Source organism: Typopeltis vanoorti, chromosome 16, assembly GCF_054136105.1.
Source record: "Typopeltis vanoorti isolate ZY-2024b chromosome 16, IOZ_Tvanoo_1.0, whole genome shotgun sequence".
Classification (NCBI taxonomy): domain Eukaryota; kingdom Metazoa; phylum Arthropoda; class Arachnida; order Uropygi; family Thelyphonidae; genus Typopeltis; species Typopeltis vanoorti.
Genome location: NC_143564.1, coordinates 60,684,487 through 60,703,164, shown reverse-complemented (window position 1 = coordinate 60,703,164; position 18,678 = coordinate 60,684,487). Strand labels below are relative to the sequence as shown.

The following is an 18,678-nucleotide window of genomic DNA, read 5'->3' as shown; positions in this document are numbered from 1 at the left end:
ACAGTTGGAGAGACTAAAAACAACACAGTATAACATGGAAAAGCCATTCTGGGAGAGTGATAAGCAGATAAGAAAACAAAGGTAATGGATATGGAGACAATAATATATGGCATTATGCCAGGATTAAGATGGGATGAAGAGAAAAAATAGAATGATTAAAAGGAAGAAACATGAAGAGGAATTCATCCAACAGTGGAGTAAAGAAAGCTGTCGATGATGATTGGAACAAGGGAAAATGTAGCAGTTGAAAAAGATGCATTTGACTTTGACAGGTAGAGGAGCATATGAGGTTTTGAATTCAAGTGAAATTTCTAATAAAGGATCAAATGAACTGACATGGCAGATAGAGATGTATGTGAGAAAGCAGTAGTAGAGGTGGGAAAGAAGAAGAGTGTCATATGGATAATATGGAAACAGTACAGTAAAAACAGGATTGCATAATGGCAGAATACAAAAAACAGAACTGGGTGAAAAAGGATATGATGATGTGCCACAAGAACAGAAGAGAAATGGAGAAAATAATGATGCTAGTCAGAATAAACAACTTGAAAGAGATAAGCTGGTACTTTTGTGCAGTGTAATGTTTGCAAAATGTACTCATTAGCTATTTCTGAATGGCTACTGATGGAGATTGAGATGCCCACTTAGTCTCTAAAAGCTAGACAGGGTTAAAAGGCCTCACCTACTCCCTATAAAGGAATAACAGGCATTAGCTTATTATTATTATTTTTAATAATAATAATATATGAGAGAAGATATGAATAAAGTTGTTGAATGAGACAAAAAAAAAAAAAAAAAGAATCAAGATTGAGTATTGCTTTTGGCAAGAAGGAAGAAAACCTTTCATTTGTGGGTCAGATATTAAAAAAATGATTCAATGTACAGACTGCACAAGAGGAAATGGTAGACTGTATGTGTTATATAGAAAGGATTTTGACTTGCAAGATGGATTATGCATGAATTTGGTGTTATGTGCTTGAAGAAAGAGTGAATGTAATTAGTCATGGAAATTAGGTATGAGAGAGTGGCTGCACGAGAGCAATAAGATAAGAGGTACATAGTGTGGGTGAGAGAGAGAGAGAGAGAGAGAGAATGAGCATGGAAGGGATAATCCCTGAGAATGGCCATACTATTTTAGTCACATAAGAAAAGCAATCACTGCAGCAGTGAGGTAAGGAATTTGGTTAATGGAATCAATTAAGACTGCTTACTTGAACCAGTCAGGTTTTAAGAGTTACTTGAATACATATTAGCCTCATTGTATTCAAGAAACATTAGCAATAAAAGTAATGAAGTTTTGCATTGGTTAATGAAATTAGACCAAAAATTATTGGCATTAGTGAGACTTGACTAAGAGAAGAGGATATCCTACATGAACAAAATGATAGATAGTGCTTTTTTTGGGGGGGGGGGGAATGGTATGCAGTGATATGGCATACCAGCACCTTCGTTAACAGTGACACATGACATATGGATGTGGTATTATTTTAATTTTAGCAAAGAATGTGTACCAGCACCTACTGTTTTACAAAATATTGCTGTGTGCATGTATATATATATATATAATCCTCAAGGGCTCACTCTAGTGAGTACAGGCACGGCGAACCTGAGGTACCTGAAGCTTGGCCACGCCTTACTTCATGTAATATACACCTGTTATATTATCTGTAGACTGGTCCCTACTCTTCTTTCCCTCTGTATTTCTTTTCACCTTGCTCCTTCCCCCAATGCTATTAGAGTATTCAAGGGCTAGGGGTGATTCTGTCCTATTTACCTATTTTTTCATCTCACGCACCTGCCCACCCCCAGTTAAAAATGGTGAAGACAAATCAGAACTCTATACCGCATCGGTCGTCGTGCGGGCTACCAAGGACCGCACTGGATGTTAGGCTTCCTGGACAGCCTATGACAAATGGGCTACAGGAGTAAGATCCACAGAACTTGAAAGTATTTACTAGGAAAAAGTGGAGCATGGCTGAAAATCAACAAGTCATGCAGTGCTTCTACAGTTCAAACCCATCAGTTAGGGGATTTCAGAAATGAATGTTCCAACTTTGGCTTGAACGACACCCAAATTCTGAAATTTCATTTGAAAGGCTGATGCAAGCAACGCAGCTTCATTATCAAACACAAGGTATTTAGTGAACTTGAGCTGGAAGCACTGAAACCTCAAGCTGTAAAAGGAGACCATACTGACCCTGAAGTGACCAAGAATATGAATGGAGCAGAACCAGATTCAAATGTGCAGAATGCTGAAAATTTTGAAAATATACAAATAGTTGAAAGGAAGCTATCAGATAAGGAACGAGAACTCGCAAGAGAAATTATCGAGCAAATGAACAGCAACCAGGAACGAGTTAGACTCCCAGTATTGAGACAAGTACCTCAACAAAAACTGAAGGAACTCCTACAAGAGGCCAATAAAGCTGTAAGGGATATTCCTACTGAAACAATTGGACAAATGAATCAACTTATGTGCTCAATAGCCTATGTCGTAAAATCTGAATTAGGATATAAGATTAGTGAGCCCAAAAGCAGCAAGGCTCAGGAACCAAAATGGAAGCATCAACTGGAGAATAAAATTCTTAAACTCAGAGCAGACGTGAGCAATTTGAAAAACCTTAAAAACACAAAAATCCAAAATAACCTCATAAAGAGATATAATACTGGAACACGACCTATTGATGAAGTACTAGAGGAAGTGAAGCAAAAAAATAGTTGCAGTTGCAGCTAAAATAGGAAGATATAATGCACACATTGAACAGTACAAGCAAAATTAGACGTTTTGAGACAAGTACCTCAACAAAAACTGAAGGAACTCCTACAAGAGGCCAATAAAGCTGTAAGGGATATTCCTACTGAAACAATTGGACAAATGAATCAACTTATGTGCTCAATAGCCTATGTCGTAAAATCTGAATTAGGATATAAGATTAGTGAGCCCAAAAGCAGCAAGGCTCAGGAACCAAAATGGAAGCATCAACTGGAGAATAAAATTCTTAAACTCAGAGCAGACGTGAGCAATTTGAAAAACCTTAAAAACACAAAAATCCAAAATAACCTCATAAAGAGATATAATACTGGAACACGACCTATTGATGAAGTACTAGAGGAAGTGAAGCAAAAAAATAGTTGCAGTTGCAGCTAAAATAGGAAGATATAATGCACACATTGAACAGTACAAGCAAAATTAGACGTTTTGCGCAAATTAGCACCAATTTTACAAGAAAATCGATTGCTGCAGGAACGATAACCTTAAAGAAAATATAAATATAAATACCAGAGACAAAGAAAATACACTTAAGTTTTGGAAAAACCTATGGGACAACCCTAAGAGGCACAATAACAAGGCAAAGTGGATTGAACGAATCTCAAGAATGAAAAATGGACCAACTGAAAATAACAATTGAAATGGTTCAAAAGCAAGCTAAAAATAAATAAAAATTGGTCAATACCCAGGAAAGATGAATTACATGGCTACTGGTTGAAATATCTAACAGGCTTACACAAAAGACTTGCTAACCAATTTTATGATGTTTTAGAAGGAAAAAGCAAAGAAGAGTGGCTAACAGCAAGGAAAACGTTTATGATCATAAAGGATAAAGAAAAAGGTCCAAATCCAGAAAACCTCCAACCAATAACCTGCCTGCCAACAACTTTTAAGCTACTCACAGGCATACTAGCTGATAATGTATACAGCTATCTTAAAGCAAATTCTCTTTTCCCAATTGAACAAAAAGGTAACAGCAAAAATTCAAGAGGCACAAAAGACCAATTGCTGATTGACAAAATGATTCTGAAAAATTGCAAATGTAGAAAAACCAACTTTCATATGGCTTGGATAGATTATAAAATGCACAGAACCATTCGGTATTAGCGAAAACGTACAAAAATTTTTGCAATCCAGCATGAAAAACTGGAAAACAACGTTGGTTCAAAATAGAGAAGAAATTGGAGAGGTAAACATAAAAAGGGGCATCTTTCATGGAGACTCATTATCTCTTCTATTGTTTATATTGTCATTGATCCCCTTAACTAGAATTTTAAATAAAACTGCTCATGGTTATCAAACTGCGCAAAAGAGTGCAAAGATATCTCACCTTTTATACATGGATGATCTGAAGTTGTATGCAAAATCAGAGAATGAACTCGGATCATTGCTTAACACTGTGCACATATTCAGTCAAGATATATCAATGGATTTTGACTTAGACGAATGTGCAATTGCTGGAATAACAAGAGGAAAGTGAAGATCTGAACGAAATCTAGCTGCTCAATGGTAAAATAATCAAGGCAATAAAATTCGAAGACAGCTACAAATATTTGGGAATTTTAGAAGCATCACAAATTCTGCACAATAAGATCAAAGAAAGAACTAGAGCAGAATACATAAGCCGATTAAGAAAACTCCTTAAGTCAATGCTTAATGCTGGAAATTTGATAAACGCAATTAATACCTGGGCCATACCTGTTCTGAGATATTCAGCAGGCATTGTTGAATGGACCCAGCTAGAGATGGAAGATTTAGACTGAAAAACTCAAAATGACAATGCACCATGCCCTCAATCCTCACAGTGACATTGATAGGTATATCTATCATGCAAAAAAAGGAGGTAGAGGATTATTACAAGTGAAGCAAGTTATTGAAGAAGAAAAACGAAGTTTAAATGATTATCTGCACCAAACAACGGAAAAATTTCTAATTGAAGTAAGGAAAGAGGGTTTATTTAAATCAATGGAGACAAAATTGGAATACAAAACCAACCAAGTAAAAGTGAGAACTGAAAGATGGAAAAATAAGGCATTGCATGGAAAATACCTTCACAGCATAGAGCACAGCAACTTGACCTGGCAATGGTTGAGAAATGGAGCTAAAGAAAGAAACAGAATCGGTAATTTTTGCAGCACAAGAACAGGCCATTAAAACCAATGTTATGAAGGCAAAAATACAAAAAAATTCAAGATGACAGTAAATGTAGATTGTGCAAAGAAAAGGAAGAAATGGTAACCACATTATAAGTGGATGCAGCAAAATCACACAAATTGAGTACCGTAAAAGGCATGATAACGTAGCTAAGATAATCCACTGGCATTTATGTAAAAAGTATGGGTTTAAAGTATCTAAAGGCTATTGGAAGCATAAAGTTCACCAGAAAGTGGTTGAGAATGAAAAAGCTAAAATACTCTGGGATTTCAAAATCCAGACTGACAAAAGCTTGGAATGTAATACACCCGATATCACAGTGGTTGAAAAAAGTGAAAACAAGGGTGTTATGTTTATCGAAATATCAGTACCAGGAGATAGTCGGATTGACGACAAAGAAAATGAAAGAAAAGTATTGTGATTTGCAAATCAAAGTTGAATGAATCTGGCAAAAGAAAACAAAAGTTGTTCCCATAATAATAGGTGCTTTAGGCACCATCCCTAAAAAACATCTAGAAGCACTCAAGTTGGATTAAAAATTGGGCAGTTGCAAAAGACCTCTTTGTTCGGCACAGCTTTCATTTTCAGAAAGTATTTCCACAACTTAGGCCCTTGGGTAGGGCTCGAATTAGTGGAATATAACCAGCCTTTTCTTAAGACTGAGGAAGAAATCAAGCTTTGATGAATATTATATATATATTGATATTAATATTCATGAGTTACCCAGGTCTTGCACTACCTGCAGGGTCAGCTAGACTTGCATTATGTGCAGACGCAAACTTGACTTATTTGTCTGTTTGCTTACTTGGGAATTGGAGTAAAACCAGGTTTAAAATAGCTTGGTATCTTTAATATACTATATACCCAAGGTAAAATACTTTCTACATACATACATACATATATATATACATACATATATATATATATATATATATATATATATAAATTGCTAGCTGCAGAAAGAGGACATGTCCAATTTTGCCAAGTTTCGAATGTTCCTGTCAAGTGAGAAAAAATGGATGTCTCATTTCAGTAGTTAGTGATTCATATATTGATCCTACACATGAGAGGTGAAAGAATCTATAAGCACATCAGTGCTGTGTGTGTGTGGCGGGGGAGGAAAGAAGTTTATTGACATTTTTGTTGAAGAACTGCAGGTTGTAGTTGTTTGGGATACTTCATGAGGAAGGCTGTTCCAGAAGACAAATATAAATGGAGTAAAAGAGGAAGAGAGAAGCTGGTTTTGTGTGTAGTTTCCCTGAAAAGGGACATTGAGCAGTGCTGCTGTTCTTGTTTTAACACTTTGTTAAAATTCTTCCACTTTGTTGAGAATGATGGTTGTGTTCATTCGTGTAGAACAGACACAATGCTGAAGCAGTGTGTCTATGAGATGGACATTGAAATGGACTGTAAAGAAGAAATCATCTATGAGCCAAACTGCTCTCCTGTGGACAGCAATGAGGTCTTAGTGGGGTTTTATGTGAACAGAATTCTAAGAATAAGAAAATTTGAGATTTGTATAAGTAGTAGCTGAGTGGAAATTTGTATAAATAGTAGCCATTAGGAAAAAGAAAGACGTCCTCTTAAACGATGACTTCTAAGGCTGGAATAGGCCATGCTAGGCCTAAATCCTTGATATGCATGATGATAGCTGAGTGGTTGAAATATAGCATCTTCAGTAGAAGAAAATGCCAAACTTTTTAGATGCCATGCTGATGTGATATCTTTATGCCAGGAGAGGCCTGTAGATCCAAGTAAATCCAAGCAAATATATCTGATAGTCTGGATCTGTGTATTGCTAAGGGTAAGGCAGGTGAAGCGAGATCCCTCTGGAGAGAGAGAAGGCAAAACCACATTTTGGTGACACTGAAGATGACCACATTATCCTCACCTCACAGAAGGTATGAAGATACTGCTAATAATATTATTATTATTACTACATCCTTCATAGAGTTTGCAGACTCGTCATTGGAGGTTCATTCAATTGACAACATATTTATCACACTAAATTTTAAAATCCTTAGCACTCCTTGCATTGACAACATTAATGTGTTACATTCACTGGCAATTCTCTATGTAAAAAATCTACTCCTCACACCCACCGTCACCACACTCTTACATAACTTCCAGGGATTGCCTCTGGTTCTTCCTCTTTTGCCTTTTACTCTTTCTATAATCCTCTCTGGACTAATTTGATAAAATCATATCACTAACTTAAATGCTTCTATATCACCTTTTCCCCTCCTATCCAACAAACTCTGCAATTCACATTTCTTCAACCTCTCTCCAAAGTCCTAATACTGTCTTAGTCACTCATCTCTGAACCCTCTCCAATGTTTCCACATCACATTGAAAACCAGGTGACCAAATCTGAGGACAACTGTCCAAGTGTGGTCTGAACAGTGCTTTATACAGTGGCATAACCACTTCCTTATCCCTACATGTTAGAGTACCATTAATAACTTAAATGCCTCTATATCACCTTTTTCCCTCCTATCCAACAAACTCTGCAATTCACATTTCTTCAACCTCTCTCTATAGCCAGCATTCCAAAGTCCTAATATTGTCTTAGTTTTCATCATCATCATCATCATCATGCATATCAAGGATTTAGGCCTAGCATGGCCTGTTCCAGCCTTAGAAGTCATTGTTGAATCATTTAAGAGGACGTCCTGGTTTTCTTTTCCCTAATGGCTTGTATTTTAAGGCTTGTTTTCGTAATCTTTCTGTTTTCATTCTTTGAACGTGTTCCATCCATTTATGTTAAAATTTTTTAATTTTTTCTATTACTGGTTCTTGGTTTAATTCTTTCATAATTTCTTCATTTCTTTTGTGATCAAATAGGGTATACTTTGCAGTTTTTCTCATAAACTTCATTTCTGCTGTTGTTAATCTTTGTTTGTCTTTTTGTTTTATTGTCCAGATTTCGCTTCCATACATTAAGACTGGCAGGGCTAACGTATTGTATACTTTTAGTCTGGTTTGTTTTTGAACTAGGTTTGGTTTAAATATAAAGTTAATTACACCTGTTATTTTTAAATATTTTGTGATTTTTACATTTATATCTTTTTCATTTTCATATGTGATCGTACATCCTAGGTAGTTAAATGAATTCACCTGTTCTATTTTAGTTCTTGCTGGATCTTGTCCTTTAAAGGCCATACTTTTTTGATTTTTCTGTTATTATACCATAATCTTTGGATATCTCATTTAGATCTAAAATAGCTTTCTGTAGTTTATCTTCAGAATTTGTAATTATTATTTGGTCGTCGGCAAAAGAGGAGAGTGTAAGTTTACTGTAGGAGAAAGTTTAATTCCTTGATGTAAATTTTTATTCCATTTTATTATTATTTCATTTAAGTAGATATTAAAAAGAGTTGCTGGGAGAGGACATCCCTGTCGGACCCCTTGGTTTATCTCTCGTATATGATAGCTCATGATTTAATCTTATTTGTATTTGATTATTTTCATATATACTCGTGATAGCTTTTAGGATATTATGTGGTATTTGTCTTTCTTTTAATATGTTAAATAATATATTTCTTTTAACTTTGTCAAATGCTTTTTTAAAGTCAATAAATGCAATATGTGTTTCTGTCTTAGTTTTATTAATATCATTATAATATAATTATTATATTAAATTAATATAATATTAGTTTTAGTAATATATTTATTTATCATAGTTCCACTATGATAAAATGGAATTTGATCATAGTGGAACTATGATGTGCAGTCTTTGCAACATGCTTTCTGAACTTCAGTCTACTGTCAACCATCACTCCCAAATCTCGAATCTCATCCACTTCCTACAGAACAGCACTATCAATTATAGTACCGAGGCTCATATTTTTTCACTCCAAAATGCAACACCATACACTTATTAATATTGACACTGCAACCCCACTCCTTTGTCCAAGTCAAAAGTCTATTCAAATCTTCCCAAAGGAAATTAACATCAATAGTGCAATTCATAATTCTCCCCAAATTTGCATCATTAGTAAACTGAAGATCTCCAGTCCACATATCTCATTTACAAACAAGTTAAACACAGGGGGCACAAAAACAGAACCCTTGGGGGTATGCCACTGGTTTACCCTTTTCTTTTGAAACTGCTCCATCATACACAACTTGCTGGGATCGTTCAGAGAGCCAATCTCTGATCCATCTAACCAATATACTATTTCCATTATCTGCAGCTTGTACACTAACTTATGTGGTATAGTTCACCCACCATTTGTAGGTCTCTCCTTGGCATTTTGCCAAGAATAGTTGATTCATGCTGAAGGGGAGAAAGAAATGAAGGATGTGTGAATTGGTCGCCAACATGCGAAATCACGTGCTTTCTTGTCTGTCGTTGTACTAGCACTAACTTGATTTTTGTTGTCGCTTTTTTTTTTTTTTTTGCATTTTTTTATTATTAATTTGTATGATGGATCCAGTACATTCAACAAGTTCTGTTGTTAAACGTTTCAATAGCTCTTGCAAAAGAATACTGAAAAATGAGCTGACATTCTGCGAAAAAGAATCGTCAGAAAGCTGTCTCCTTGTTCCCCTTTCTCGAGTCATAAAACGTGCCAGTGCAGGCATATCGGAGTCGACTGTTAAAAGAATTCGTAGGGAATCAAAAGGTGAAAGTAAGCCAAAATTTAAATCTTCTTAAAAAAACGCCAGAGAAAGAAAACTATTGAAACCGTAGCTTTGAATGATTTTGATGTAGATGTTATAAGAAGAACTATTCACGAAATTTACATGGTCGAGAAAAGAGTGCCAACTGTTAGGAAATTGATTCCTGTGCTTAAAGAAAAAATTAATTTTCCTTGGAAAAGAGAAACTTTAAGGAAAATAGTCATGAAATCGGATTTTGTTTTAAAAAGTCCCAGAAAATAAAAGAAAACTTATTATGGAGCGAAGTCTGTCTGTGTTCACTGGGCATCTACAGATGCCGTATGGTCACTCCGATGCTCGATGTTGTTCCGCACTAGGCCTCGCCATGTAGTCCTGTTGTTTGCCCTTCTGGCAGCCTCAACTCTCTGAAGATCAGTCACTCCACACACGCCATCCATCCATCTCATTGATGGTCTACCCCTGCCTCTTTTTCCAGGAACTTTACCTTCTATTACTGTTCTGAGAAGTCCTCCTTCCATCCTTGCTATGTGTCCAAAATATTTTAACTTTCTTCTGTCAATATCCTTAAGGAGCCTTAAAGCTCTATTAATCTTTTCTAACACCCATTCATTTGTATGCCTTTCAGTATAATATCCTCAACAGCCTTCTGTAACACCACATCTCAAAAGCAGATATCCATTTCTTATCTGACTTCTTTAGGTTCCAAGTCGCATCCATAAGTCGCTGTTGGAAAAACAACTGCATCTAAAATCCTCAACTTTGTTCCCATGGAGATAGATCCATCCTTCCAGATTTTAGACAGGTCTCTGACTGTTGTTTTAGCCATTCCTAACCTTTTTCTGACATCTTCTGAACAGCAATTCTTCACATTAATAATGGATCCCAGGTACTCAAACTTGCTGACTTCCTCAATTCTTTCTCCATTAAGATACATTTGTTTCTCAAGAGCTTCTCTGTTTGTTTTTCCTTTGAGAACCATGATCTTTGTCTTGCTAGAATTGAGTTGAAGTCCTCTGTTATTACTGATCTTGTTAACTTTGTCAAGAATTAGTCCTAGATCTTCCATGTCATTACAACGGAGTACTGTATCATCAGCATACCTCAGATTACTGATCAATCTACCTCCTATCAGGAGGTAGATTGATCAGTTTGATTGATCAGTAATCCAATGCTTCACACACGATGTCCTCTGTATATATACTAAACAAGTGAGGAGAAAGTAAACATCCTTGTCTAACTCCTTTTCCAACTTGAAGCCAGTCAGTCAATCCAACACCTGTTCTTACTGTGGCTTCTTGCTCCTTATACAAGTTGGCTATCAACCTGATAGTGTGTTGAGGAAAACCCAGTCTTTTCATTACTCCCCACAGTTTTACATGCTCAACACAGTCAAAAGCTTTAGAGTAGTCTAAGAAACACATTACCAGAGGGAGTCTGAATTCTTTATATTTTTCTATGATCTGTCTAAGGCAAAGGATCTGATCTCTGGTGCCCCTACCTTTCCTAAAACCTGCTTGTTCCTTGGGCATCTCTGCCTCAATTTTGTCCTCAATCCTATTTAGCATGATCTTTAATGAAATTTTGCTTGCATGAGATATCAAAGTAATAGTTCTATAATTCTTGCATGTCTTCATATCACCTTTCTTGTGTAGTGGTATGAAAACTGACTGCTTCCAGTCTCTAGGCCATGATCCTGTCTCCCATATCCTTGTAATCAATCTATGAAACACTCTTATCCTCCATCCCCTGTGGCCTTAATTAACTCTGCTGGGATTTCATCTGCACCTGGGACATTATTGCTGTTGAGCTGCTTAACTGCTCTTTCAACTTCATGCCTAAGTGAAGGAGGTTCCAAATCAAAATTTTCTTGGTGGGAGGACTCCACATTTTCTTTATCCACTCTGCTGTACAGTTCCTCACAGTATTCTTTCCATCTGTTTTTGATTTCCAGCTCTTCTGTTAGTAATGATCCATTCCTGTCTTTGATGACATTCAATTTAGGCTTGAACTTGTGCTTTAAGTCACGAACTAAATAAAACATCCTTTTATAATTATGCCTTCTCATCTGGAACTCTATTTCTTCACATTTATTAGTATAGAACTTTTCCTTATCTTGCTTGATGGCTCTTCTGATTTCTCTATGTAATCTCTTATATTCTTCTGTCCCTGTGTTACTTTGTTTTTCCAACTGCCTTCTTTTGATTAGTTCCCGTGTTGAATCTGATATCCATGGGTCTCTTGGTTTTCTTATTGGGCTGAGATACGTCTTCGCTGTAGCCTGTATTATCTTGACTCCTTCCCAAAGCATTTCTGGTGAGATTTCCTCATTGGTCTCCAAAAAATCATCCAGCCGAGTTGATGTTTCTTCTGTGAATCCACTAGGAATTACTCTAACATCCAAGCTAGTGGAATGTGCCTGACCTGGAAGTTTTCAGAGTCTTAGTCTTACTTTGGCTCTTACCAGCTGATGGTCTGTACCACAATCTGCTCCAGGACAAGTATGCACATCAGAGATGCTAGTCTTCCACTGCTGGAGAGCCAGGATGTAATCAATCCGGTGACTTGACCTATCAATGTTGGATGTCCAAGTATAGGTCCGCTGTGGATGTTTCTGGAAGCAGGTATTGGTAATAACTAATCTGTTAGCAAGGGCAAATTCCAACAGTCTTTCACCATGGGTGTTACGTTCACCCATGGTGAAAGAAAGGAAGGTACTGCTGCTAAAAAATATGGATGTAAGTTTAAAAGAGGCCTGTTAAATTCTTATCAATCACTCTAATCTTAACAATAATGATGGTTTAAAAATCCCAAGAATATAGATGGCCCATATTCTACCCACATAATCTTTAGTTTTAAGTGTTCGTTTTAAATTATAATTAGGACTATCAATCCAGGATCTTAGCCTTAAGATGGATGTTAAATTATTGATTAGGCCACCACTATTGCTGTATTAAAAGTATCAGTATGAATTTGATGTCGGTTCCTCCCCCCCCCTCCACTAGAGGTCAAGCCAGTAGAATAATAGTTGATCAAATTATTGTCATGCTGGCATACTGTTTGCAATTTAATATAGCTTGTCTCTCTCTCTCTCTCTATATATATGTGTGTGTGTACTCCAGATAATTACTTTAATATGAAGGTCGAAATGTCAGGAAATTAACGTAATTATTCTTAACACAGTTATAGTCTGCATAATTTTATAGAAATGAATCTCATGTCTGTATCATGATCTGTGATCAGCTGTTTTATTTCTAACTCAATTCTCATACCCATATATTAAAATTGGTTTGAACACTCTTATATGCTGATGTCTTGATCTTTTGAATGATTTCTCTCTCGTTTCCATATTAATTTATTCAACTGGCTTTTCATAGCTTTATGTGTGCTATTATTTATTTATTTCATTTGCAATCTTCACTAAAAACTATGCCTTATTCCACACCCTTAATTTCCAGGATGTGACTTCAGTACAGTAATCCAGATGTGGCTATATCAAGGCCTTATAAAAAGGAATGAAAACTTTCTTATCTCTATTTGTTAGCATGTTCTTGAATAACAAAGTAATCCTAACTTGACCACCTGAGTAATGGGCATTTGGAATTTCAACTATCTACCAACATCCCTAGATTTATTAATTTCCTGGAGTATAGTTCCATCAATGCAGTACATAGCTTGGAATCTTTTCATTGCAAATCACATAATAACTTTACATTTTTCTACATTACACTGGTATCCATTATCTTTTGCCTAACCTGCCAGCCTATTCAAATCATCCTGCTATATAATTAATTAATAATTATGCTATGCAATTTTGCATCATCAGCAAACAGCTGAATATTTCCTTTGAAATCATTCCATATATCATTTATGTACAAATTAACCATCATACCATCTTTGGTGTATATATATATATATATATATATATATATATATACATCCATAATTACATGGATGAGAAGTTTCCATTGAAGTAAATATAACCGTTGGATATTATTATGATTATGTGACACCTCCAGGGGGTCCAAAGACTCGAGGGAGAGTGTGTCAAAAGCATCGAACGACCGATCCCTTCCAACTACTAACCACGCTCAAACTTGCTTAACTTTTTGCATGAGCCATTAGTAGCAGAGGTTCCACCATTCGACAAACTTTGCTGGCAATATAGACATGATATGGATAAAAAGCATATTTTTTTATATATTTTATCTGTGCAGCCATTTGGGTGGATAAACAGAAGTATTCCAAGCACAGTACCTTGCAGTACACCACTAGTTACCTGCTTTTTCCTGGATTCTGTTGCAATCAAGATTAGCATATGTTCCTACATGTTACTCTTAGGTATCTGTCCAACAGCTAACCATATCGCCAATATCCATTCCAATTTGTGTAACCGAGTTACATGTGGTATTATGTCAAACGCTTTTGGAAAATAAAGCAGTACCATCATGGAGCCATTCACTTTATCCAACCCAACTGTGAATATTACAAAAAAGTGTAAATTATGAAGGCATGACCTACTCTTCCAAAAGCCATGTTTTCCCCCCACACAGATTATCATTCTTATACACCCATTCCTTATTTCCGTCTTTGATGAACTTTTTCAATACTTTTACCATCAATCTTGAGATATTGATTAGTCTGTAATTTGCTACTGCAGTCTCTCAGAGCCTCTTTTATACCAAGAAATTATTCTGTCCCTACCCTCCCCCTTCCACTCCCAGGACTGGACTTTACCTAGAATGTGAAAAGGAATAGCAATTCCTTTGTGCAATCTCATAATTAGAATATTTGCATTCTATGAAATTATGCAATATCAAAGTACTTTGAATGTATCAACTTCTATTCTGACATCAGTTCTTGTCACATCAGTACAAGTATCATCAATACAAGCAAAATAGTTACCACTTTAAAAACTACAATGATCATAAAAGAGAAGTTAATTTTCCAACATAATAATAAACAACTCATCCCAGAAGCCGGATTGATTACTCTATTATCAGAATGAATTCTCCTTTTTGTGACATGCTCAGAAGTGTCGAAGGGTCTCGAATCTGTGGGCATACTATAGCAGATGATATAAATTTTTGGCGGTAATATGCCATGAAAAATTACTTTGTAAAATGTTTAAAATTGGTAACTAAACTATTTCATTCTGGTGAGTGATTTTTTTAAAATAATTAGCCATAAAAATGTGTAGATAGAAAATTTTTAAAATCTGTAACATTTATTTTTAAGATGTATATAGGCGCACTAATCGAATTTGGGTATCGAAAAAAAAATGACACACTAATTGGGGGCGCATTAATTGAGGGATTACTGTATACCCATTCTTAATTGAAATTTCCACATTTCACAACCTCCAATGCCAATCCCCTAGCTGGAGACAATGTGGCCACCTTATGGACAGATCTTATGATCCTATGACCAGACAACATCCTCGAATCCCCAGGTCTCCTCCATTACATACTATTTCAAGTAATTATCTCTTAAGAAGACCTGACTGACCGTGGCACAATTCACACTTCTGACCATTTATTAGTTGAGAGACTTTAAGGTAACTTAGATAAGTATTAATGGTTTTTCTCCATTACTTTAGAAATAAATGGAGTGAGTGAGACTACACAGTAATTAGATGTCATATTTCTTAGGAATGGGTTGAATATGGGCAAATTTTCAGACTTTAGAAATCAGCACTAGACTTTTTGATATCCAGTCTGAACAAAATATTTGTGCTCACTTTCTTGCAAAAAAAGGACACCAAATGGTAGGACAACTCTCAAGATCATCTATGCAAAAATTAAAGGAAAAGAAAAAAGCAATGAGGCTTTCTGTGACAATGTACCATTCAGGAGTAAAAGTAGTGGGGGTAGTATAGTTACACAAAATTTACAAGCCAACACCAGTGGAAAAAAGACCAGAAAGTATGACTGCCATTTTGATACGATGCAAGTTTCCTGCTTTTAGACTTTCAATATCAGTTTTCGATGCATTGACAATTTGCTTTCAGTGACTGTGAGCTTTAGTATATAAAAAAAGAAATGTAGATTTTAGTGAAAGTCAATTGCAGTATGCCTAATTTTCTTTTTCCTGTATAGCTTTGGCACATTCTTAGAGAATGAAGCCATAGACAATTATTTAAAGCAGAATGGGGAATAAATATTTCCATAGCAAATAAATGCTTCGTTCTTGAAGCGTTCTATATACAAACTGGTAAAGGAAGGGGGGGGGTAGAAATCACTCAGTCCAAAGTAAGTTTGTTTGTATATTTTTCTTTTAAAATAAATAATCCTATTTAATTTTATTCTTGTAACGATGTTTGTATACTTGTACCATTAAGTATTAAATGGAACAATGTTCAGTGACACTTATCTTTGCAGCAAAATGAACACCCAGTATTTTTCAGAAGATTAGGTATTTGTATACCTTGTGTGTGTATGGAGGTGATGGAAGAAGAGAACTCTACTTGTAACACAGAGAAATAGTATTCCAACATGAATTTTAGACTACTGCTAGGTCACACAATATGTCACCTAGCAGTAGCTTAATTATTTAGCTCATACCATATGCTTGGTACTGAGTAATTATTACACAGCCAAATATTATGTGATTTGCTATGTATAATTTAAGCATTACTGAATAGCTACCTGACCGATGCAATGTTTAGATGAAAATTTAAAGTTCTAGCCACAACTGAAGGTTTAGCAACATAAAAAAAAAAGTCCTGACTTATGCTGAAAAGATACAATACTATTCTGAATACCTTTGGTCTTTATGAATTTGCTATTACAGGAGTTCACTTTATGTTGTTATTCTGCTTAATTTGATATAGTATATCAAACTTAGTAAACAGTAGTCATTCATATTTCACATTAGTGTAAGCAAACAATAAGAGTTTATATATATATATATATATATATATATGTTAAGAATACCAAGTAAATTTTTTAAACCTGGTTTTACTCCATTTCCCAAGTAAGCAAACAGACAAGTTTGCACCTGCAATTGATGCAAGTCTAACTGATCCTACAGATAGTGCAAGACCAGGGCAACTCGTGGTAAAGGTGGGGCAAGCTCCGATCACTAATCTTAATATTTACCCTTAATGCCAAAACACATCGCCAAGAAGGGGATGTATGATGTTTTGTATTAAAGGCAAGTGGCCCCTTGCCTTTAATACAAAACATCATACATCCCCTTCTTGGCGATGTGTTTTGGCATTAAGGGTAAATATTAAGATTAGTGATCGGAGCTTGCCCCACCTTTACCACGAGTTGCCCTGGTCTTGCACTATCTGTAGGATCAGTTAGACTTGCATCAATTGCAGGTGCAAACTTGACTTTTTGTCTGTTTGCTTATTTGGGAAATGGAGTAAAACCAGGTTTAAAAAATTTACTTGGTATTCTTAACATTTATTATACCCAAGGTAAAATACTTTCTACATATATAAAGTACCTTAATGACTCCTATAACATACTTCACTGCCTAGGAAGTGCTGCATTGTGGGAAAAGTGTAAATTGTGAAGTCAGCACTCATTACTAGTCATGAAGATACTTGAAGTGTAAACTTTATCGTATGCTAATGTTAAGGAAAATATATGAATGAATACTGATAAATTTCGATTCAGTATTGATCTTATTATCCAACATAAATATGTAATTCTGCCAGAATCTAGGTATTCTTTATTGTCTCTTAACTGCATTTTCTAGAATGAATGCAAATAACAAAAATAAGTACTGAGCCCTACCTTGTGCCTGTGAAGATATCACAAAACTGTGATTATTGTTCATGGAAGTGGAATTGTAAACAATCACCAGAGAATTATTCCTACTCAAAACGAATGGAGTGGAGAGATTTAATAATCTGTATCTCACTGATGGGCCATCATAAATATGAAGATTCCTGAAAAACCAATTAATTCATGGTAAAGGTAATGTGAACCAAATGTTTAAGTTATTAAATGTAAAATTTCATAATAAAAATATAGTGCAACCAAAAAGAAAGTATGCAATAAACTAAACAAACTATTGTGTTAGTAGTGCAAAAAATTTTTTTAACTGGCATGCAACCATACCAGGAATTTCGTTCCTAGTATAGTTGCATGCCATTATCCAAACTGAATTCTTTCTGCATTATAAGGCACTATTATTTGCATGTGAATTAGAAAAGAAATGGAAACTAGATAGATATTTATAGATATGTAAAATAAAATATGCATTTGGCATGCAACTGTACTAAGAATGAAATTCCTAGTATAGCTACTACAGCTAAGTGCATATTTCATTTTACATATGTGTAAATATCTAATTTCAATTTTTTTTTTCTAATTCACATGCAAATAATAGTGCCTTATAATGTCGAAACAATTCAGTTTGGATGAAAAATTCTTTATAATAAATTTAGTTTAATCCTTTATCCAAGTGTGAGCAAACAAAGTTTGCGCCTGGAAGTATCTTCAGGACTGGGGTAAGGTGGTGCAATACCTGGGCGACTCCTTGCAAAGGTGGAGCAAGCTACCAACACTCCTATCTCAGTATCTCCCATAATGCAAAACACATCTCCTTGCAGATATGTCTAATGTTATGCATTAAGGGAAGAGCCACTACCCAGACTAGTTTTGACCTTTATTGAGGTCTCTTCAGTGGGAGCCAGGCCCAAGTGGAGATACCAGTCAGAAGCATTAGCAAGGTCATCTCTACCTATAGGAGTTGCAAAATGGTGTGCCACCTTTTTAATAAATTACTCTGGATTTAGAGAAAGATGTTGAACGTTTGTTTTTCACTTGGTTAGAATATAATAAATTTAGTTTAATCCTTTATCCAAGTGTGAGCAAAAACTATGTGGATAAAAAAAAAAAAAAAAAAATTCTTTACTCTCATTGACAAAATTAGATTTTTTTCTGTCAGCAAATTATAATACCATCCATGTTTCAATTTGAATCCCTTCAAATGCCAATGCATTTGATATCCACTCTGGCAACATTCAGTGCACATGCTACTCTCCACAAACACAAAACTTTATCCTGAAACGCCAAGCTCTATAAAGCCAGATTCTCAACCTATTCACATAGTCAACATTTGACACTTAACAAGGAAAATGATATAAACTTTGGACGCACTTCATCAGCAAT

The 18,678-nt window shown here is 35.4% G+C and overlaps 1 protein-coding gene across 1 annotated transcript in view; it reads right to left on the bottom strand.

The window, feature by feature from the left end:
- Positions 1-18,678, bottom strand: part of LOC150098057 (uncharacterized) — a 345,306-nt gene that overhangs the window by 15,547 nt on the left and 311,081 nt on the right. The window contains exon 23 of the mRNA XM_090406364.1: positions 17,296-17,450. Within this exon, the coding sequence (XP_090262490.1) occupies positions 17,296-17,450 (155 nt within the window). The remainder of the gene's footprint in view (positions 1-17,295; positions 17,451-18,678) is intronic.